At 37.8% G+C, this 16,973-nt stretch overlaps 1 protein-coding gene across 2 annotated transcripts in view; it reads left to right on the top strand.

Annotated features, from left to right (window-relative positions):
• Positions 1-16,973, top strand: part of LOC109079138 (myosin-9-like) — a 45,706-nt gene that overhangs the window by 19,814 nt on the left and 8,919 nt on the right. The window contains exons 6-25 of one of the 2 annotated variants that reach the window (XM_042734144.1): positions 770-790; positions 3,439-3,531; positions 3,619-3,682; positions 4,231-4,329; positions 4,463-4,606; positions 4,692-4,787; positions 5,952-6,223; positions 6,655-6,828; positions 7,853-8,026; positions 8,112-8,226; positions 10,152-10,339; positions 11,080-11,201; positions 11,370-11,439; positions 11,521-11,681; positions 13,001-13,109; positions 13,194-13,325; positions 13,944-14,288; positions 14,368-14,491; positions 15,734-15,905; positions 15,985-16,197. In XM_042734144.1, the coding sequence (XP_042590078.1) occupies positions 770-790; positions 3,439-3,531; positions 3,619-3,682; positions 4,231-4,329; positions 4,463-4,606; positions 4,692-4,787; positions 5,952-6,223; positions 6,655-6,828; positions 7,853-8,026; positions 8,112-8,226; positions 10,152-10,339; positions 11,080-11,201; positions 11,370-11,439; positions 11,521-11,681; positions 13,001-13,109; positions 13,194-13,325; positions 13,944-14,288; positions 14,368-14,491; positions 15,734-15,905; positions 15,985-16,197 (2,888 nt within the window). The remainder of the gene's footprint in view (positions 1-769; positions 791-3,438; positions 3,532-3,618; positions 3,683-4,230; positions 4,330-4,462; positions 4,607-4,691; positions 4,788-5,951; positions 6,224-6,654; positions 6,829-7,852; positions 8,027-8,111; positions 8,227-10,151; positions 10,340-11,079; positions 11,202-11,369; positions 11,440-11,520; positions 11,682-13,000; positions 13,110-13,193; positions 13,326-13,943; positions 14,289-14,367; positions 14,492-15,733; positions 15,906-15,984; positions 16,198-16,973) is intronic. The other variant, XM_042734150.1, reaches the window with a different exon arrangement.

Raw genomic sequence — 16,973 nt, 5'->3', positions numbered from 1 at the left:
CCTAAATTTTTCTAATAATTTTTTTATTTTGTATAAATGTACTTATTTTTGTATTAAATTTATGCTTTATTATATTTATTTTTGCAAGCGTGTTTTCTGCATCAGATTTCAAATCCATTTATACATTTATTTATTAGCATACATATTTTTGCATACTGTAAAATACATAAAAACTAAATAAAACTAAAATAGCCTTTTTATTATTATTATTATTATTTTTTTTTTTTATACTTACTGATTTATTTTTGCAAGCCTGTTATTAAGGCCATTTTTCTGCATATAATTTTCTGCATATAAAAAAGCCTGTTTGATAAATTTTTTCCGCATGTAGATTCAGTCAGATTTAAAACCTTGCTTATTTAACGTTAATTATTTTATTATACTTTTCTATATATTGTAATACACATTAAAAAATACACAAGTTGAATAAGATTTATTAAAAATTAAGTCTAGTTTGCAACCAGCGTTCGATTTGCATTGATAATCCGTGATAAACTCTCATAAATGAAGTGAAAGTATTTCATCTTTTCTCACAGTAACTTTGGTAACCGGGTTGAATGATTGAGCTCAACAAGTAAAACATTTGTCCTCATCTGCACCTTATTAATGCAAACGTTGTATAAAATGTCAAAGCTGTGAGTGTTTTGTGAAACTAAATGAAGTGTTTTGTGGGATTGGGTCCAAATCCGTCCCTGATGTTTGTGTTGGTCTGGATCTGGCCTCTGGCTGTGAGTTGATGGTTTGAGTGTTTTTCTCTTTATACCAACAGAGCAGCTCGGTCCTGTCACATGTGAGTTACACCCCTCCATCTGTCTGTCTCCGTCTCGTTCATGTCTCACTGTTATCTCTCCGCTGCTGGGTGAACGACCGAAGCCGGACGCACAGCGATTCAGACACATGACACCGAGAACCAGATCAATATCACAGAGATCGGCTCATATTTCACCCCAAAATCAATGGTTTGCATTCAGAAAAAGAGACTGAAAGTGTAAGTGTGTTTGATTTTGGTGAAAATGAGGTCAAAATGCAGAAACAAATGGTTGAATGGTTCATTTAGTGTTTGGGGTTAAATATGATCCAGATCCTGACATTTTTACTGAGATTTGCCGAAATAAATTGTGTAAATTGAGATTTATGTGATCATTTGAGCTGGGTAGTGAGAAATGTCATGATTTGATTCAATTCACAAGCTTCAGATTCAGTATTAATTCATTTGGATACACAGGCAGTCAGGTACAGTATAACTAGTGCTTCTGTAAACTATACAAGAAACCCGGTTAGTTAGTACTATATTAAAGTGATTTATAAACGAACATTTGAATGTCTTTATAATAAATATCTATTATAATAACTTTTCAATTATATAATTACATTTCTACTCCAGATTACAGTACATGTCTCAACTTTTCATGAGGGATTTATTCAAACCTACTAAATATTGAAGAACAGGTTAGGAGAAAATATAATTATTATGTAATATAATGCATATATTTTGCTAAATTTGACGTTAAAGGTGACGTTATAAGTGATTGTTTACAAGCGGTTTGACTGACGTCTTTCCGCAGTTGAACACTGATTGATCGATTACATGAGATATGATTCACATCTCTACATACCTTCTGCTGTTCGTCCATGTTTATGTGTGTAGTAACTGCCATGAAACCTGTTCAGAAGGAACTTTTGGACTAACCGTCGCGCCACATTAAAGAGCGCCAAAATGTGTTTTGAATTTCATAAAATAACTGACAGAATTTGAACGCTGAGACCTTGTTTCATTTCAAATGTAATACATCATAAGGTTTATTGCGATTTGTTGGATGGAAGGCGAGTCACAAATAATATTTGTTCACACATCAACCGGAAACGGCACAGAGCGCTTCTGCGGATGTTAGAATCGAAATCGCTTCATCAAAATGAGTTTCCGATGTTTTCACCCCAGCTCTGGTGATCACATCACAGTCTCACTCCTCATGTGTCTGAATACCACGGTGGATCTGTCTGTACTGTGTTTCTGCGCTCTTGAGTTTTGGGTTTGATCTCTGCTAAGTGTGTGTGTGTGTGTGTGTGTGTATGCATTTGATTCACTCGCCCAAAGAAATCCGCGTGAACACGAAGCTGGCGCTGCTGGACCGTTCTGGCTTTACGAGAGAGCTCGAGCTCAATGTGAAACGGTTTAAAGAGGAGCTGCGGGGGAACTTCTCCTGATTACATGATTAGAACAAGATGATGGTCGTTAGTTTCAGTGTCAAAAGAGGGAATATTTCTGCTTATTTTAACGCAGAGGAACAGGCGGTACGATTTAAAGGCTTGTGCAACAACTTGGCGAGTGGGAAATATTTTCTAAATTGTGAAAATGCTTTTCTAGGCGGAGGATATTGTACTGATGTCATTGTTTTGGGTGGAGTTTGATTCATGTAATGAAAGTCCACACAATTAACATATGCGTATGTAACACATTTAGACTTTTTTAACTCAAGAATGAATGTATGAACTTCACATTTCTCCCTTTGAACTCCATTCTAAGTGTTTTGCTTTGAGCATGATTCCCATTCATTTATAGACACTTGAGCCTCAAGTTAAAGTTATTTTGAGAAGCAGTTTTATTTTATTCTAATTAACATAGTGTTGTAGTTTTTAAAATTAATTTTAAAGTTTTAGTAATTTTATTTTTGTAATTCTTATTAGCTTTAATGGTTCTTATTTTGCAGCTTTCTTTTTCATCTTAGTTAACGGTTTACTAATTTTGTTGTGTTTTGCCGTTTTTATTAGTTTTTTAGTTTTCATTTTAATTGGAGTTTTACTAATTTTGTTGTGCATTTTTTGTCATTTGTATTCATTTTTCATTTGCTTTCTTGTTTAGCAGTTTTCGTTTTAATTTTAACATTTTAAAAAACAACAGTTTTCAATTATTTTTAGTTTTAGTCATTTTGTTGTGTGTTTTTGTCATTTTTATACGTTGTTTTTTTTTAATGTCTATAAAGTTTTTATTCATCTAGAATGTTCCCTTGGAAACTAATTTAAATAAAATAAGTTATTTTTATGTTTTATTGTATTTCACGTATAGAAAGTGTTTTGTTATAATTTTAGTTTCAGCTTTAGTTGATGATAATAACCTTGACTCCAGATTAATCTGGAATATTCCTTTAAAGTGAATGAACGTTTGTGTTTGTGTGAGATGAGTCAGATTGAAGAGTCGTGTGGTCAGTGGTTTGATGTTTTCGGAGGTGACGGGCCGCTCACTTTCGTGGTGTTTTGGGATTGGGGATCAGAACGTGCTTATCTTTGTATGTGTTTGTTTCAGCTCATTGGCTCTTCTGTGTGCAAAAAGCTTGTGATGTTGTGTTTAAGAGCTTTGCTTTTGACAGCCAGACGTGATCAGCTCTTCACAGTGATTAGTCTGAACTGAACTGATGTGGATTGGTGTGTTTTTGAGCGCAGGGTGAGCTGGAGAAGCAGCTGCTGCAGGCCAATCCCATCCTCGAAGCCTTCGGCAACGCCAAGACAGTCAAGAACGACAACTCTTCTCGATTCGTAAGACTTCCCGTTATGGCAGACTTCTCACACATTAGTCTGGCTGTAAATGCGTGTGATTTATCTTTTGTATTTTCTGTGTTTTAGGGCAAGTTCATCAGAATCAACTTTGACGTTAACGGGTACATCGTCGGAGCCAATATTGAAACCTGTATCTTTATGAGCTAGTTAATATGAGATGGTTTTAAACATGTGAAAAAGAAGCTTTTTTAATTGAAATTGTTAAATCGGGGTCATTATCACTTGGATAAAGATTTATAACATGTATTAGAGGATTTACAGACCACAACTAGAGCATGACTTGTTTTTAATAACCGCTTGTGAAAATGTCACAGATGTGACATTTGTAAAGAAAAATTCAATTTATCACTCCATTTAAAAAAACAAATACAAAACAAAAACTAAAGTTTGACAGAGGTGCAGATGCAATTTATATTAGTATTTTTATTTTACTTTTAAACATTTATATAGTCTTTTAAATGCCCCTGTCCTCACTTTTTGACATTTTTGATCATTTCATGTTTAATAAAAGACTAATGATCGTTTCTGTGACTGTACAATGAGCATAGAGCGTCTGCTAAATGTTTACATAATTATGAGGTAAGAACTGAAACTTGGTCTTGGTAAAGACCCAGGCTGTTGAAAACCTTCATGTGTATATTCGTGCATCTGTTGTGTGTCCTTGACTCTGACCGTCAGACCTGTTGGAAAAGTCCCGTGCAATCCGTCAAGCTAAAGAAGAGAGAACCTTCCACATGTTCTACTACATGCTCACCGGTGCAGGAGACAAACTGCGCTGTGGGTGTCCTTCGCTGCTTCAATACATGATTTCTGAACCATTTTGATGCTTGTATATTACTAAAATAGTAGGATGAGGATCTTATGTTTATGAATGAATGTAAATTAATCAATCAGTTTCTTCGTCCATCAGCTGAACTCTGTCTGGAGAGCTACAGTAAGTACCGGTTCCTGTCCAACGGGAACGTGACGATCCCGGGACAGCAGGACCGAGACCTGTACCTGGAGACCGTGGAGGCCATGAGGATCATGGGCTTCTCTGAGGAAGAACATATCGGTGAATATATACTGCCATTTTCAAACATGACAATATTATTTGTAAAATGTTTGAGGTTTTTAATTGCGTGTGTTGCCCCCTGCAGGTCTGTTGAGGGTAATTTCGTCTGTGCTACAGCTGGGTAATATGTCCTTTAAGAAGGAACGTCACTCGGACCAGGCCTCCATGCCTGATGACACAGGTAAACACATCTTTATGACTTTACAAACATGTCCATCAGGCCTTGTGCTGTTAATCCGTAGTTATATTATCACCATAAAGTTAGCTTGTGGGTTTACATGGTTTCTAGCAAGTCAAAACTGGTCATTAGCTAGTCCAAACTGGTTGAAAATGGTCATTAGCTGTTCCAAAGTGGTTATTAACTGCTACAAGCTGGCAAAAAAAGTCATTAACTGGTCCAACTCCTCAAAAATAGTCATTAACTGTTCCAAAATGCTCAAAAAATGACATTAGTCGTGTCCAAACTGGTCAAAAATAGTTATTAGCTAGTCCAAACTGGTTGAAAATGGTCACAAGCTTGGCCAAATTGGTCAAAAATGGTCATCAATTGCTTCATGCTGGCCAAAGATTCATTAACTGGTCCAAAATGGTCATTAACTACTACAAGCTGTCCAAAAATTGTCATTAGCTGGTACATACTGGTCAAAAATGGTCATTTGCTGCTCCAAAACAGCAAAAGATAGTCATTAGCCGCTACAGATTGTCGTAAATATTTATTAGCTGGTCAGAAATGCTTGAAAATGGTTGTGAGCTGGTCCAAACTGCCCAAAACTGGTCATTAGCTGGTCTAACTGGTCAAAAATTGTCATTAGCTGGTCCAACTGGTTGAAAATGGTCATTAGCTCGTCCAGCTGGTTGAAAATGGTCATTAGCTTATTCAACTGGTTAAAAATGGTCATTAGCTGGTCCAGCTGGTTGAAAATGGTCATTAACTGCTACAGGCTGGCCAAAAATTGTCGTTAGCTGGTCCAACTGGTTGAAAATGGTCATTAACTGCTACAGGCTGGCCAAAAATTTTCGTTAGCTGGTCCAACTGGTTGAAAATGATCATTAGCTGCTCCAGACTGGCTACAAATAGTCATTAGCTGGTACAACTGGTACAACCAAAAATGGTTATTAGCGGGTTAAAACTGCTCATTAGCTGGTCCAGACTTGTCAAAAATGGTCATTTGCTGGTCCAAACTGCTCTGAATGTTTTAATTAGCTAGATTACCAGCTGATGAGGCCAAGGTTGACCTGGTAGAACCTCTTAGTCAGGCTGGTTAGAGTATGCAGAGAAGGTAATCTAGCAGTTTGTGTTGTTATCAGTTACTATTTCCAAACGACTTTCCCTTCACTTCTCCAGCCGCCCAGAAGGTGAGCCATCTGATGGGCATGAACGTGACTGATTTCACACGCGCCATCCTCTCGCCCCGGATCAAGGTGGGCCGTGACTACGTGCAGAAGGCCCAGACGCAGGAGCAGGCCGAGTTCGCAGTAGAGGCTCTAGCCAAAGCCACGTACGAGAGGATGTTCCGCTGGCTGGTGATGCGCATCAACAAAGCTCTGGATAAGACCAAACGTCAGGGCGCCTCCTTCATCGGCATCCTGGACATTGCCGGCTTTGAGATCTTTGAGGTACAGCACACCCTTCAACCTCAAGGGTGCTGGGGGAGTCGTGGCCTAATGGTTAGAGAGTCGGACTCCCAATCGAAGGGTTGTGAGTTCGAGTCTCGGGCCGGCAGGAATTGTGGGTGGGGGGAGTGCATGTACAGTTCTCTCTCCACCTTCAATACCACGACTTAGGTGCCCTTGAGCAAGGCATCGAACCCCAGGTTGCTTTGAGCGGCTGCTCAGCGTGAGATGGATGATAAATTGTCTGGGTGTTTGTTTGGGTGTGTGTTAGGTGCCCTCACTGCTCTGTGTGTGTGCACTTCGGATGGGTTAAATGCAGAGCACTAATTCTGAGTATGGGTCACCATACTTGGCTGAATGTCACGTCACTTTTCACTTACAGTGGGATAGCCCACAATTCCTAGCAGTAACTGTGTTTCTATTCCTCCCCACAGCTGAACTCGTTTGAGCAGTTGTGCATTAACTACACTAACGAGAAGCTCCAGCAGCTGTTCAACCACACCATGTTCATCCTGGAGCAGGAGGAGTACCAGCGCGAGGGCATCGAGTGGAGCTTCATCGACTTCGGCCTCGACCTGCAGCCCTGCATCGACCTCATCGAGAAACCCGTTAGTGTCCTCCACCATTCGTGTGACTCCTACAACGATCATGTGACCTTTAATGGAGCTGTTTTCATGTTTAAGATTGGGTTTGATTTCCATAATATCTTCCTGATCTTCTGCTGTTGTAGATAGAAAGGTCATAGCTGATTTTACATGGCTTCCAGTAGGTTAAGGCTGCTTCAAGTTGGTTTATAAGGTTAATTAGCTAGACTACCAGCCAACAGGGCCAAGAATGAGTTGGAGAAGGTAAACCAAAAGCAGCTATTATTTCTGAACAACTCCACCAATTGCTTAACCCCTAGAGTGACCGTGTGACCTTTAATAGAGCTGTCTTCATGTAAAGATATTGAGAACTTGGAAATCCTTTATTTTTAAAAATCCTAAATTCAGTTTGATTTCAATGTCTTCTCTTCTGTTGATGTAGATAGAAAGGTAGATGGATTGCATGGTTTCTAGCAGGTCAAAAATAGTCTTAGCTGTTCCAGGCTGGTTAAAAATGGGCATTAGCTGGTCCAAACTGGTCGAAAATGATAATTAGCTGACCAAGGAGGTCAAAATTGTCATAAGCTGGTTCAAATTGGTCAAAAAATTTTATTAGCTGGACCAAACTGATTGAAAATTGTCTTTAGCTTATCCTAGCTGGACATAAATAGTCATTAGGTGGTCCAAACTGGTTAAATGGATATTAGCTGGACCAATATGGTCAAAATAGTCATTAGCTGGTCTAAACTGGTCCTGAACAGTCGTTAGCTGGTCTAAACTGGTAAAAAATGGCCATTAGCTTTTCCAAACTGGTTATTAGCTGGACGAAGATGGTAAAAATGTTTATTACCTGCTCTAAACTGGTTTAACATGGTCATTAGCTTGTCCAGACTTGTTGAGAATTGTTATTACCTGGTCAAAAATGGTTATTAATTGGTCCAAATTGTTTTTGTTTTTTTACCAAGATAGTCATTAGCTGACCTCCCTGAGGTCTGATCTTCTGCTGATGGTGAAGACTTTGATTGTAATCTGTGTTGTGTGTTTCCAGGCGAGTCCTCCAGGAATCCTCGCTCTCCTGGACGAGGAGTGCTGGTTCCCCAAAGCCACGGACAAGAGCTTCGTGGAGAAGGTCCTGCAGGAGCAGGGGACGCACCCCAAATTCCACAAACCCAAGAAACTGAAGGACGAGGCAGATTTCTGCATCATCCACTACGCTGGAAAGGTGCTGACATGCTCCTCGGCTGAACCCATGTGCCATTTCATAGCCTTATTTGGGACTTTAAAACATCTGTGATTGTGTTTCTCAGGTGGATTATAAGGCGGACGAGTGGCTGATGAAGAACATGGACCCGCTGAACGATAACGTGGCCTCTTTGCTCAATCAATCCACTGACAAGTTCGTTTCAGAGCTGTGGAAGGATGGTGAGTCGATAGAACACATTGGATCAGCTCTTAAATGAATAGGTTGTGGAGGAAGACTATAAATGATGAAGAAATGTGTAGGACACAAGGGCGTGAAGCTTTTAAACTCAGCAAAGGGGAAACAATGACTAACATTTACACTCTGGGTGCCTTTTTCATGCCAAGATTGGTGGAAACTTACTGGATTTGTTCTCTTCTGCTGGTGTTTGGTCCTCTGTTTCTTCCCCTCTCCATCCATCCATCCATCTATCTATCCACCCCTTGTTTCACATCCTCATGGACCTCTGTACACACCGTCTCCCATCTGTCCGTCTCTCTCAGAGGTCCAGAACTGTCAGAGAGCTTATTTCTATCAGCGTTTTCCTTTCCTTCATTTAGAGCCAGGTGACATCTTTGTTTTTTCTCTCTCTCTCTCTCCTGTGATGTTCTTTTCCTTCTCCATCTCCATCAGCTGTCCTGTGTGACTGTTTCTCTGAGGTGTTGAGATATATCTGATATTTCTGCTGTCTCTCCTCTCTGTGTAATATAGTGTGCTTTGGCGCCCCCGCTGTTGGTCTGTGGTACTGCAGAAATGGGTATAAAGTGCATGGGTTTGGTTCTGTTCTCACCAGTGAAACATGACCACAGTATGCAGTTACACACACACTCACAGGGTCCAAAATTCACTTTAACTAAATCTGACAATGAGGGCTGTAAAAAAATTAAATTGTGAATTATATCTGGGAAAATATTCATTTTTACTTCTTGAAAATAATAATATTATTACTATATTAAATAATTATTTAGCTGTTTTTCCGCAGGTTTTCAGCATCATACACTAGCCAGTTTCACAAAAACATATAATGCCTTGAGCAAATATACCTTTTTTACTTAATTTAATGCATTAAATATAATATTTTTATAATTTTAGTAAGTTTATTATATTAAAAGTTAAATATATTTTAACTGCAATTTAAATAAATATTTATTATATATCTTTTTATATATCTGTGTATTTTTTCCAGTGCACTATATTTTAATGCATTTATATTATTTAAGCATGAATATTTATTTTTAATTGCAATTAATTTATCACTGCTAATAATGATGTTTAAAAAAAAAAAAAAAAAAACACTTTCTACAATATATTTGTGGATGGAAATACTTCAAATCAGTGCTAATTTAGTAATGTTTATATTTGTATATAGTTTTTATTTTTATATTTTATCTTTTTATTTTTATCTTTTCAGTTCTCATTTAAATTCAGTATTTGGACTTTTTTATGTGCTTTAGTCATTTTATTTGTGTGTGTGTTTTGTATATTACTATTTACGTTTAATGTGTTTTCATTTATTTTTACTTATTTTAATTTCTTAGTCAATTAATAAGATGCATTGTGAACACAGTGGATAACATACATTACTGGAGTTATGGCAGTAATTACTTTTAATTACTTTTCCCTTCTTCTTCCTTTCTGGCCCATATAAAAAATTAAAAAAAAACTGACCAAAATGTATTGCCACTCTTATTTTGTGCTTGTTGAGCCTCATTCATGAAACACGAGCAGAATGAATCGTTTGTGATTGTTCTGTAATCTGTGTTATTCAATTCAGCTTGTGTTTTCAAGAATGAGTTGAGTGTTTATTTTGGACCCTTGAACACACACACACACACACACACACACACACACACACACACACACACACACACACACACACACACGTACATGTCACCTGCACTGCATTGATTTGGATCATCTACCCGTGTGCCCCCCCCCCCCCACTCTTCACCAGCATCATGTGTGTCTGTGGTTTGTCACCAGTGCTGACGTGTGTTCGGCCCACTGAACTGTGGGTAGTTTTCACATCATGACCAGACTGCATGCCTGAGATGAAGCCCTTACAACATTCTGACTGTCTGTCTCTCTCTGTGTGTGTCTCTCTCAGTGGACCGTATCGTAGGTCTGGATAAGGTGGCCGGCATGTCGGAGCTGCCAGGTGCGTTTAAGACCCGTAAGGGAATGTTCCGGACAGTCGGACAGCTCTATAAGGAGCAGCTGTCCAAACTCATGGCCACGCTCAGAAACACCAACCCCAACTTCGTCCGATGCATCATTCCCAACCATGAGAAAAAGGTACCGACTGCTCGGCGTACAGGAATAGATTGTGTTCTTTAAAAAATATCTATAATAGCATTCACACCAGCAACAATAACTATATAGTTATAGCTAAGATTTAGCTAGGTATTAGCATTCACACTAACATACAGCTACTATAAAGATAGCTATAATGATAACTATTTTAACATCCACACAAAGAACGGTAACTATAAAGATAACGATAACTATATTAACTATCATGACAAGAACGATTACTGTGAAGATAGCTATAACAATAACTATATTAGCATCCGCACAAACAATGATAAATATACTATAACGTTAACCATATTAGCATTTGCACAGACAACGATAACTAAATTAGTGTCCCCACAAAGAATGATAACTATAAAGATGTTAATAACAATAACAAGAACGATTATTATATTAGCATTCACACCAAAAACAGTAACTATAAAGATAGCTTTAACAATGACTATAAGCATCCACACCAAAAATTATAGCTGTAATGATAACTATATTAACGTTCACGCCAATAACGATAACTAAAATTACTAAAATGTGTGCAATTTGAGCAAACAGAATATGCACAGTTAGAAAAATTAGACTGTGTGCAAACTATGCTTGAGTAAATTTAGATTGTGCATACTTTAGCGTACATGTAAAAGCAGAAGTATACTTTGGGATTAATTTGCTTAATTTGAATCCCTGAATTCATCGTAAGCCTTTGTGTTTTGTGTCTCTGTCCATCTCAGGCTGGTAAGTTGGACCCTCACCTGGTTCTGGATCAGCTCCGCTGTAACGGTGTGCTGGAGGGAATCCGTATCTGCAGACAGGGATTCCCCAACCGCATCGTCTTCCAGGAGTTCAGACAGAGGTTTGCTGCTTTCTCTGAGCGCAATTAGTTCTTCAGAATAAACTCCTTAATTGTTCCTCTTAAGAATCTTATTCTCTTAGCATCTGAATCTCATTGAATTAGTTCTTACTAATGCTAGACCTGATTGTGTGTTTTTAATTGATGTTAACTTTGTGTTTTTTCGCTCAGGTATGAAATCCTCACGCCCAACTCCATTCCCAAAGGCTTCATGGATGGCAAACAGGCTTGCGTGCTGATGGTGAGACCAGTTTTACTGTTAAATAAACTGGTTTAAAGTCATCTGGAGTTACTTCATTAAGTTTCCTGAACTGTGTATCAGATCAAAGCACTGGAGCTGGATCCCAACCTGTACCGGATCGGACAGAGCAAAGTGTTTTTCCGCGCTGGAGTCCTGGCTCACCTGGAGGAGGAGCGTGATATGAAGATCACCGACGTCATCATTAACTTCCAGGCCTGGTGTCGTGGATACGTCGCCCGCAAGTGAGCATCATGACATGTATAATAGAGTTTAAAGATGAGAGATACATCAAACTGCTGAAGTCAAACGAACACTTATTTTACCCAATATTCACTCAACATTTAAAACAGAACATGTTTTGCACTATCCAATAACTAAGTGATTTGCTGATGATTTATTGCTAGTCTGACACAGTTGATATCAGTTATTTCTAGAGGGTTCTAGATGGTTACTAGTGTGTTGCTATGTGTCTCTTATCCAGTTTCTATCTAAGGTGTTCTATTATGGTTAATAGAATTATGGTTATTGGTTACTAGGGTGTTACTATATAGTTCTTAGCCAGTTTGTTGTATTTAATTGTTGCTAAGGTGTTGCTGTGTGATTCTTAACCAGTTTCTATGGTGTTCTGGGTGGTTACTAGGGTGTTGCTATGTGTCCCCCAGCCAGTTTCAAGGGAGTTCTTAGCCCATTTAATGGGTTTGGTGGTTACTAAGGTGTTGCTATGTGTCTCTTAGCCAGTTTCTAGGGTGTTCTTAGCCAGTTTATTGGGTTTGGCGGTTACTGAAGTGTTGCTATGTGTCTCTTAGGCAGTTTCTTGGGTGTTCTTAGCCAGTTTATTGGGTTTAGTGTTTACTACGGTGTTGTGTGGTCCTTAACCAGTTTATTGGGTTTGGTGGTTACTAGGGTGTTCCTATGTGTCTCTTAACCAGTTTCTAGGGTGTTCTTAGCCAGTGTATTGGGTTTAGTGTTTACTACGGTGTTGGTATATTGTTCTTAGCCAATTTATTGGGTTTGGTGGTTACTAGGGTGTTGCTATGCATCTATTAGCCAGTTTCTAGTGTGTTCTTAGCCAGTTTATTGGGTTTAGTGGTTACACATGTGTTGCTATGTTGTTCTTTGCCAGTTAATTGGATTTAGTTGTTGCTAGGATGTTGCTATGTGGTTCTTATCCAGTTTATTTGGTTTGGGGGTTACTAGGGTGTTGCTATGTCGTTCCTAACAAGTTTACTGGGTTTGGTGGTTACTAGGGTGTAACTATGTGTCTCTTAGGCCGTTTTTAGGGTGTTCTTAGCCAGGTTTTTGGGTTTAGTGTTTACTAGTGTCTTGCTATGTTGTTCTTAGCCAGTTTATTGGATTTAGTTGTTGCTAGGGTGATGTTATGTAGTTCTAGCCAGTTTCTATTGTGTTCAAGTGGTTGTTAGGGTGCTGCTATGGAATTTAAGTGATTGCTAGAGTATAAAGCGTATATAAAAAGACTCTAGACCTACACATGAACTGAAGTCCACAGATCACCAGTCCCTCTGTCCTGTGGTGTGTAATGGTGTGTGTGTTTGTCGTTTAGGGCGTTCGCTAAGAGGCAGCAGCAGCTGACGGCCATGAGGGTGATCCAGAGGAACTGCGCTGCGTATCTGAAGCTCAGGAACTGGCAGTGGTGGAGACTCTTCACTAAGGTTCACAAACACACACATACATCTTCAAATGTGCTGTTATTCTTGATGTGTGTTCTGTGCTGAGGCCGCGTGTGTGTGTTTCAGGTGAAGCCGTTGCTGCAGGTGAGCCGACAGGAAGAGGAGATGCAGGCCAAAGATGAGGAGCTCAACAAGGTTCGGGAGAAGCAGGTGGTGGCTGAACAGCAGCTGAAGGAGATGGAGATCAAACAGCAGCAGGTAACGCGATACTGCTGTATTTCCAAGGTTTCACATGTTGTGAAGTATACATACAATAACGAATATTCATAGTTAATTTATTTTATTGTATTTTTTAATTATTACCAATTACTACATTACCAATTGTGTTTGTTTTGGGGTTTTTTTGTGGACCCTATAAGTAGGATGCATGATATATCGGCCACCATATCGGTATCAGCCGATAAATGCTTAATTTTTCTGTTATCGGTATCGGACCGATAAGAAAATTTGGCCGATATCTTAAAGGCGATAAATAATGCATTATTTCCATTAGAAACACTTGACTTGAGATGACTTGTTTGCATTATTTATGCATTATTTTATTTATTTGTAAGACTTTTTATGATGAAATTTGGTAATGGGAGAGTAAAACTATTTTTAAAATGTACACTGTTCAAACTAGGCTGCTTAATGTGTTAATGTGCTTAAAGTGTTGGGATGTGGATAGATTTATCGGCCAACATATCGGCTTTCAAATTTAAAAAAAATTATCGGTTATCGGTATCAGCCAAAATGTTCATATCGGTGCATCCCTAACTATAAGACATAATGCAGTTCCAGTGGGAATGTTAATGTGGTGATTGTTCCTCTCTTTAGCTGAACATGGAGAAAATGGCTCTTCAGGAGCAGCTGCAGGCGGAAATGGATCTGTGTGCCGAGGCTGATGAGATGAGGAACCGCCTGGTGGCCAAGAAGCAGGAGCTGGAGGAGATCCTGCACGACCTGGAGGCCCGTGTGGAGGAGGAGGAGGAGCGAGCCAATCACCTGCAAACCGAGAAGAAGAAGATGCAGCAGAACATCGCCGATCTGGAGCAGCAGCTGGACGAGGAGGAGGCGGCGCGGCAGAAGCTGCAGCTGGAGAAGGTCACGCTGGAGGCCAAACTCAAGAAAACCGAAGAGGACGTGATGGTGCTGGACGACCAGAACAACAAACTCAACAAGGTCTGTCTGCAGGTGCCATTGTTTTGAGATTTCGTTTAAACGCTGGCCATTTTTCCTCACTGTTTGTCTGGTGGTGCAGGAGAAGAAACTCATGGAAGAACGAATCGCTGAGTTCACCACGAACCTGGCCGAGGAGGAGGAGAAGTCCAAGAGCCTGCAGAAACTCAAGAACAAACATGAGGCCATGATCACCGACCTGGAGGGTGAGCAAAATAAACCCTACGCTTTATCCTGCTGTAGAGTATCGGGTCAATACAATCATCGTTAATCATGTGTTGCTCATTTACATTTATTCATTTAGCAGATGCTTTTATCCAAATGAGAAATACAACAAAGCAGTGCATTCTAAAATATAGGAAAATGTTAAATGTATGTAATTCATAACAAGTAAGTTATATTATAATATGCTTAATTTATAATATGTAATTAATGTTAAATATAGCAAAATATGTCATTTATAGTAACTGGCAAATATAGCATGTTATTTGTAATGTTGTTGTTGATGTCATGTATAATTCATAATGTTTAATTAATGTGAATGTAGCACTCTACAGTATGTACAATTCATGATATGTAATGTAAAATATGCAAAATATAGCATTCAAAATATATAACTTTTGTTATATGTAGAGTTATATATGAATTATAATGTTAAAATGAAATACAGCATAATTCAAATTGTAAATATATAACTTTAGTAAGATATACTGTAGTATGTAAATATATTTGCATAAGTATGTAAAATATAAAACAATATTAAATATAGAATAATATATAATTCTATAAATATCATATGTGTGTAATTCATGTAAAATATGCAAAATCTAGCATTTTATATATATATATATATATATCTAATTCAAAATATATACTTTTTTTAAAGCATAGCATTATATATGAACAATAGAAATATATAAAATATGAATAAACATAATCAGTGTGAAAATAGGATAATATATAATGCAAATCCAGGGTTATATAGTGTGTGTATACATATTTGTGTGTAGATGGATATATAGCATAATATGTGTAATGTATTGTAAGTTTATATTAAAACAAATAAAATTATATATAAAAATTTAATTAAAAATAATTTTAGTGTGTACAAATACTGTATATATTATATACAAAATTATAAAGTTAGTGTAAAAATGTCTTTAATATATTATGATTCTGATGCCTGAGATTATATTGAAATTAAATTAATATTCTAATGCTGTTTTCTTTAATCATTTAAATGTAGTTTACCACTATAAGGAGCACAGAGAGTGTAATGGTTTGGATGTGTATTAACTGATATAAATGTGTGTGTGAACTCAAATTAGACAGATGCTAGCAAGAAATCAGGCCCTGAATAACTCAATACTCAATGGCACTGGAAGGACTGGTAGTTGGTATCAAGAAATATAGGAAGTCTCACTAAATTGGATTTCTTGATGCGTCAGACCGTCTGCGTCGCGAGGAGAAGCAGCGTCAGGAGCTGGAGAAGAACCGCAGGAAGCTGGAGGGAGACTCTACAGAGCTGCACGATCAGATCGCGGAGCTGCAGGCTCAGATCGCTGAACTGCGCGCACAACTCGCTAAAAAAGAGGAGGAGCTTCAGGAGGCGCTCGCCAGGTGAGACAATCACGGTCGAGCATCACTGCTCCGTCTGAATGAAGCGTTAGAGCTCCTGAGTGACTGTGTTTCCCGTCAGGATCGAGGAGGAAGCGGCTCAGAAGAACCTGGCGCAGAAGAAGATCCGTGAGCTGGAGGCTCAGCTGAGTGAACTTCAGGAGGATCTGGAGCTGGAGCGAGCGGCTCGAGCCAAAGCGGAGAAACACCGGCGAGACCTGGGAGAAGAGCTGGAGGCGCTGAAGACTGAGCTGGAGGACACGCTCGACTCCACCGCAGCGCAGCAGGAGCTCAGGTGTGGTGCTTATAACGCACGGTTGTTATCAGATTTATCTTAATTTCATGTCTGCATAATTTCCAATGTTTTTGAGTTTTCAGCGTTTCACAGGTTCATAATGAGAAGCTCTTATAAACCTGAAATGTAAAGGTGAAATTTTTGAGGGGTTTGACACAGGTAGAAGAAATTAAAACAAAAATATCAGTATTTTTTACTATTATAGTGTAAAATCATCACAATATTATTATTATTATTATTATTATTATTATTATTATTATAGTTTTTGTTTTTCTAGAAATTCATTTTTTACATTTTGTACAGTTGCATAACAATTAAAAGTTAAAATAATAATGTAAAACATAATTTAATTACTATTATATTTTTCAGTGTATTATTTTACTATTTTATTAGATTAGTCATTTAACAGCACGATTGCATTGTACATTTTCTTTTATAATTAGTTAAAATGATAATACTGCTATTAAAGTAACTATGATAATTTTATTATTTTTTATTAGATATTATTTTTTAATAGTACAATTGCATTACAAGTCTTCATTTTTATGATTAGCATTAAAATAATAATATAAAAATAATGATATTTCAGCATTATTATTATTATTTATTACCTTTAGATTTAGAAAAGAATAATTTAATTTCATTATTTTCATCATTTTATTTTTATTTTATGATTTTTTTTAATTTACCAGTACAATTGCATTATAATTCATTTTGTTAATAAGGTACAATAAAATAATATGAAAACAACTATTTATTTATTTTTTAGTAAATTT

Source organism: Cyprinus carpio, chromosome A3 (genome assembly GCF_018340385.1).
Source record: "Cyprinus carpio isolate SPL01 chromosome A3, ASM1834038v1, whole genome shotgun sequence".
Lineage (NCBI taxonomy): Eukaryota > Metazoa > Chordata > Actinopteri > Cypriniformes > Cyprinidae > Cyprinus > Cyprinus carpio.
Note: the sequence above shows the minus strand (reverse complement) of the source record. Positions and strands in the feature narration are given on the sequence as shown.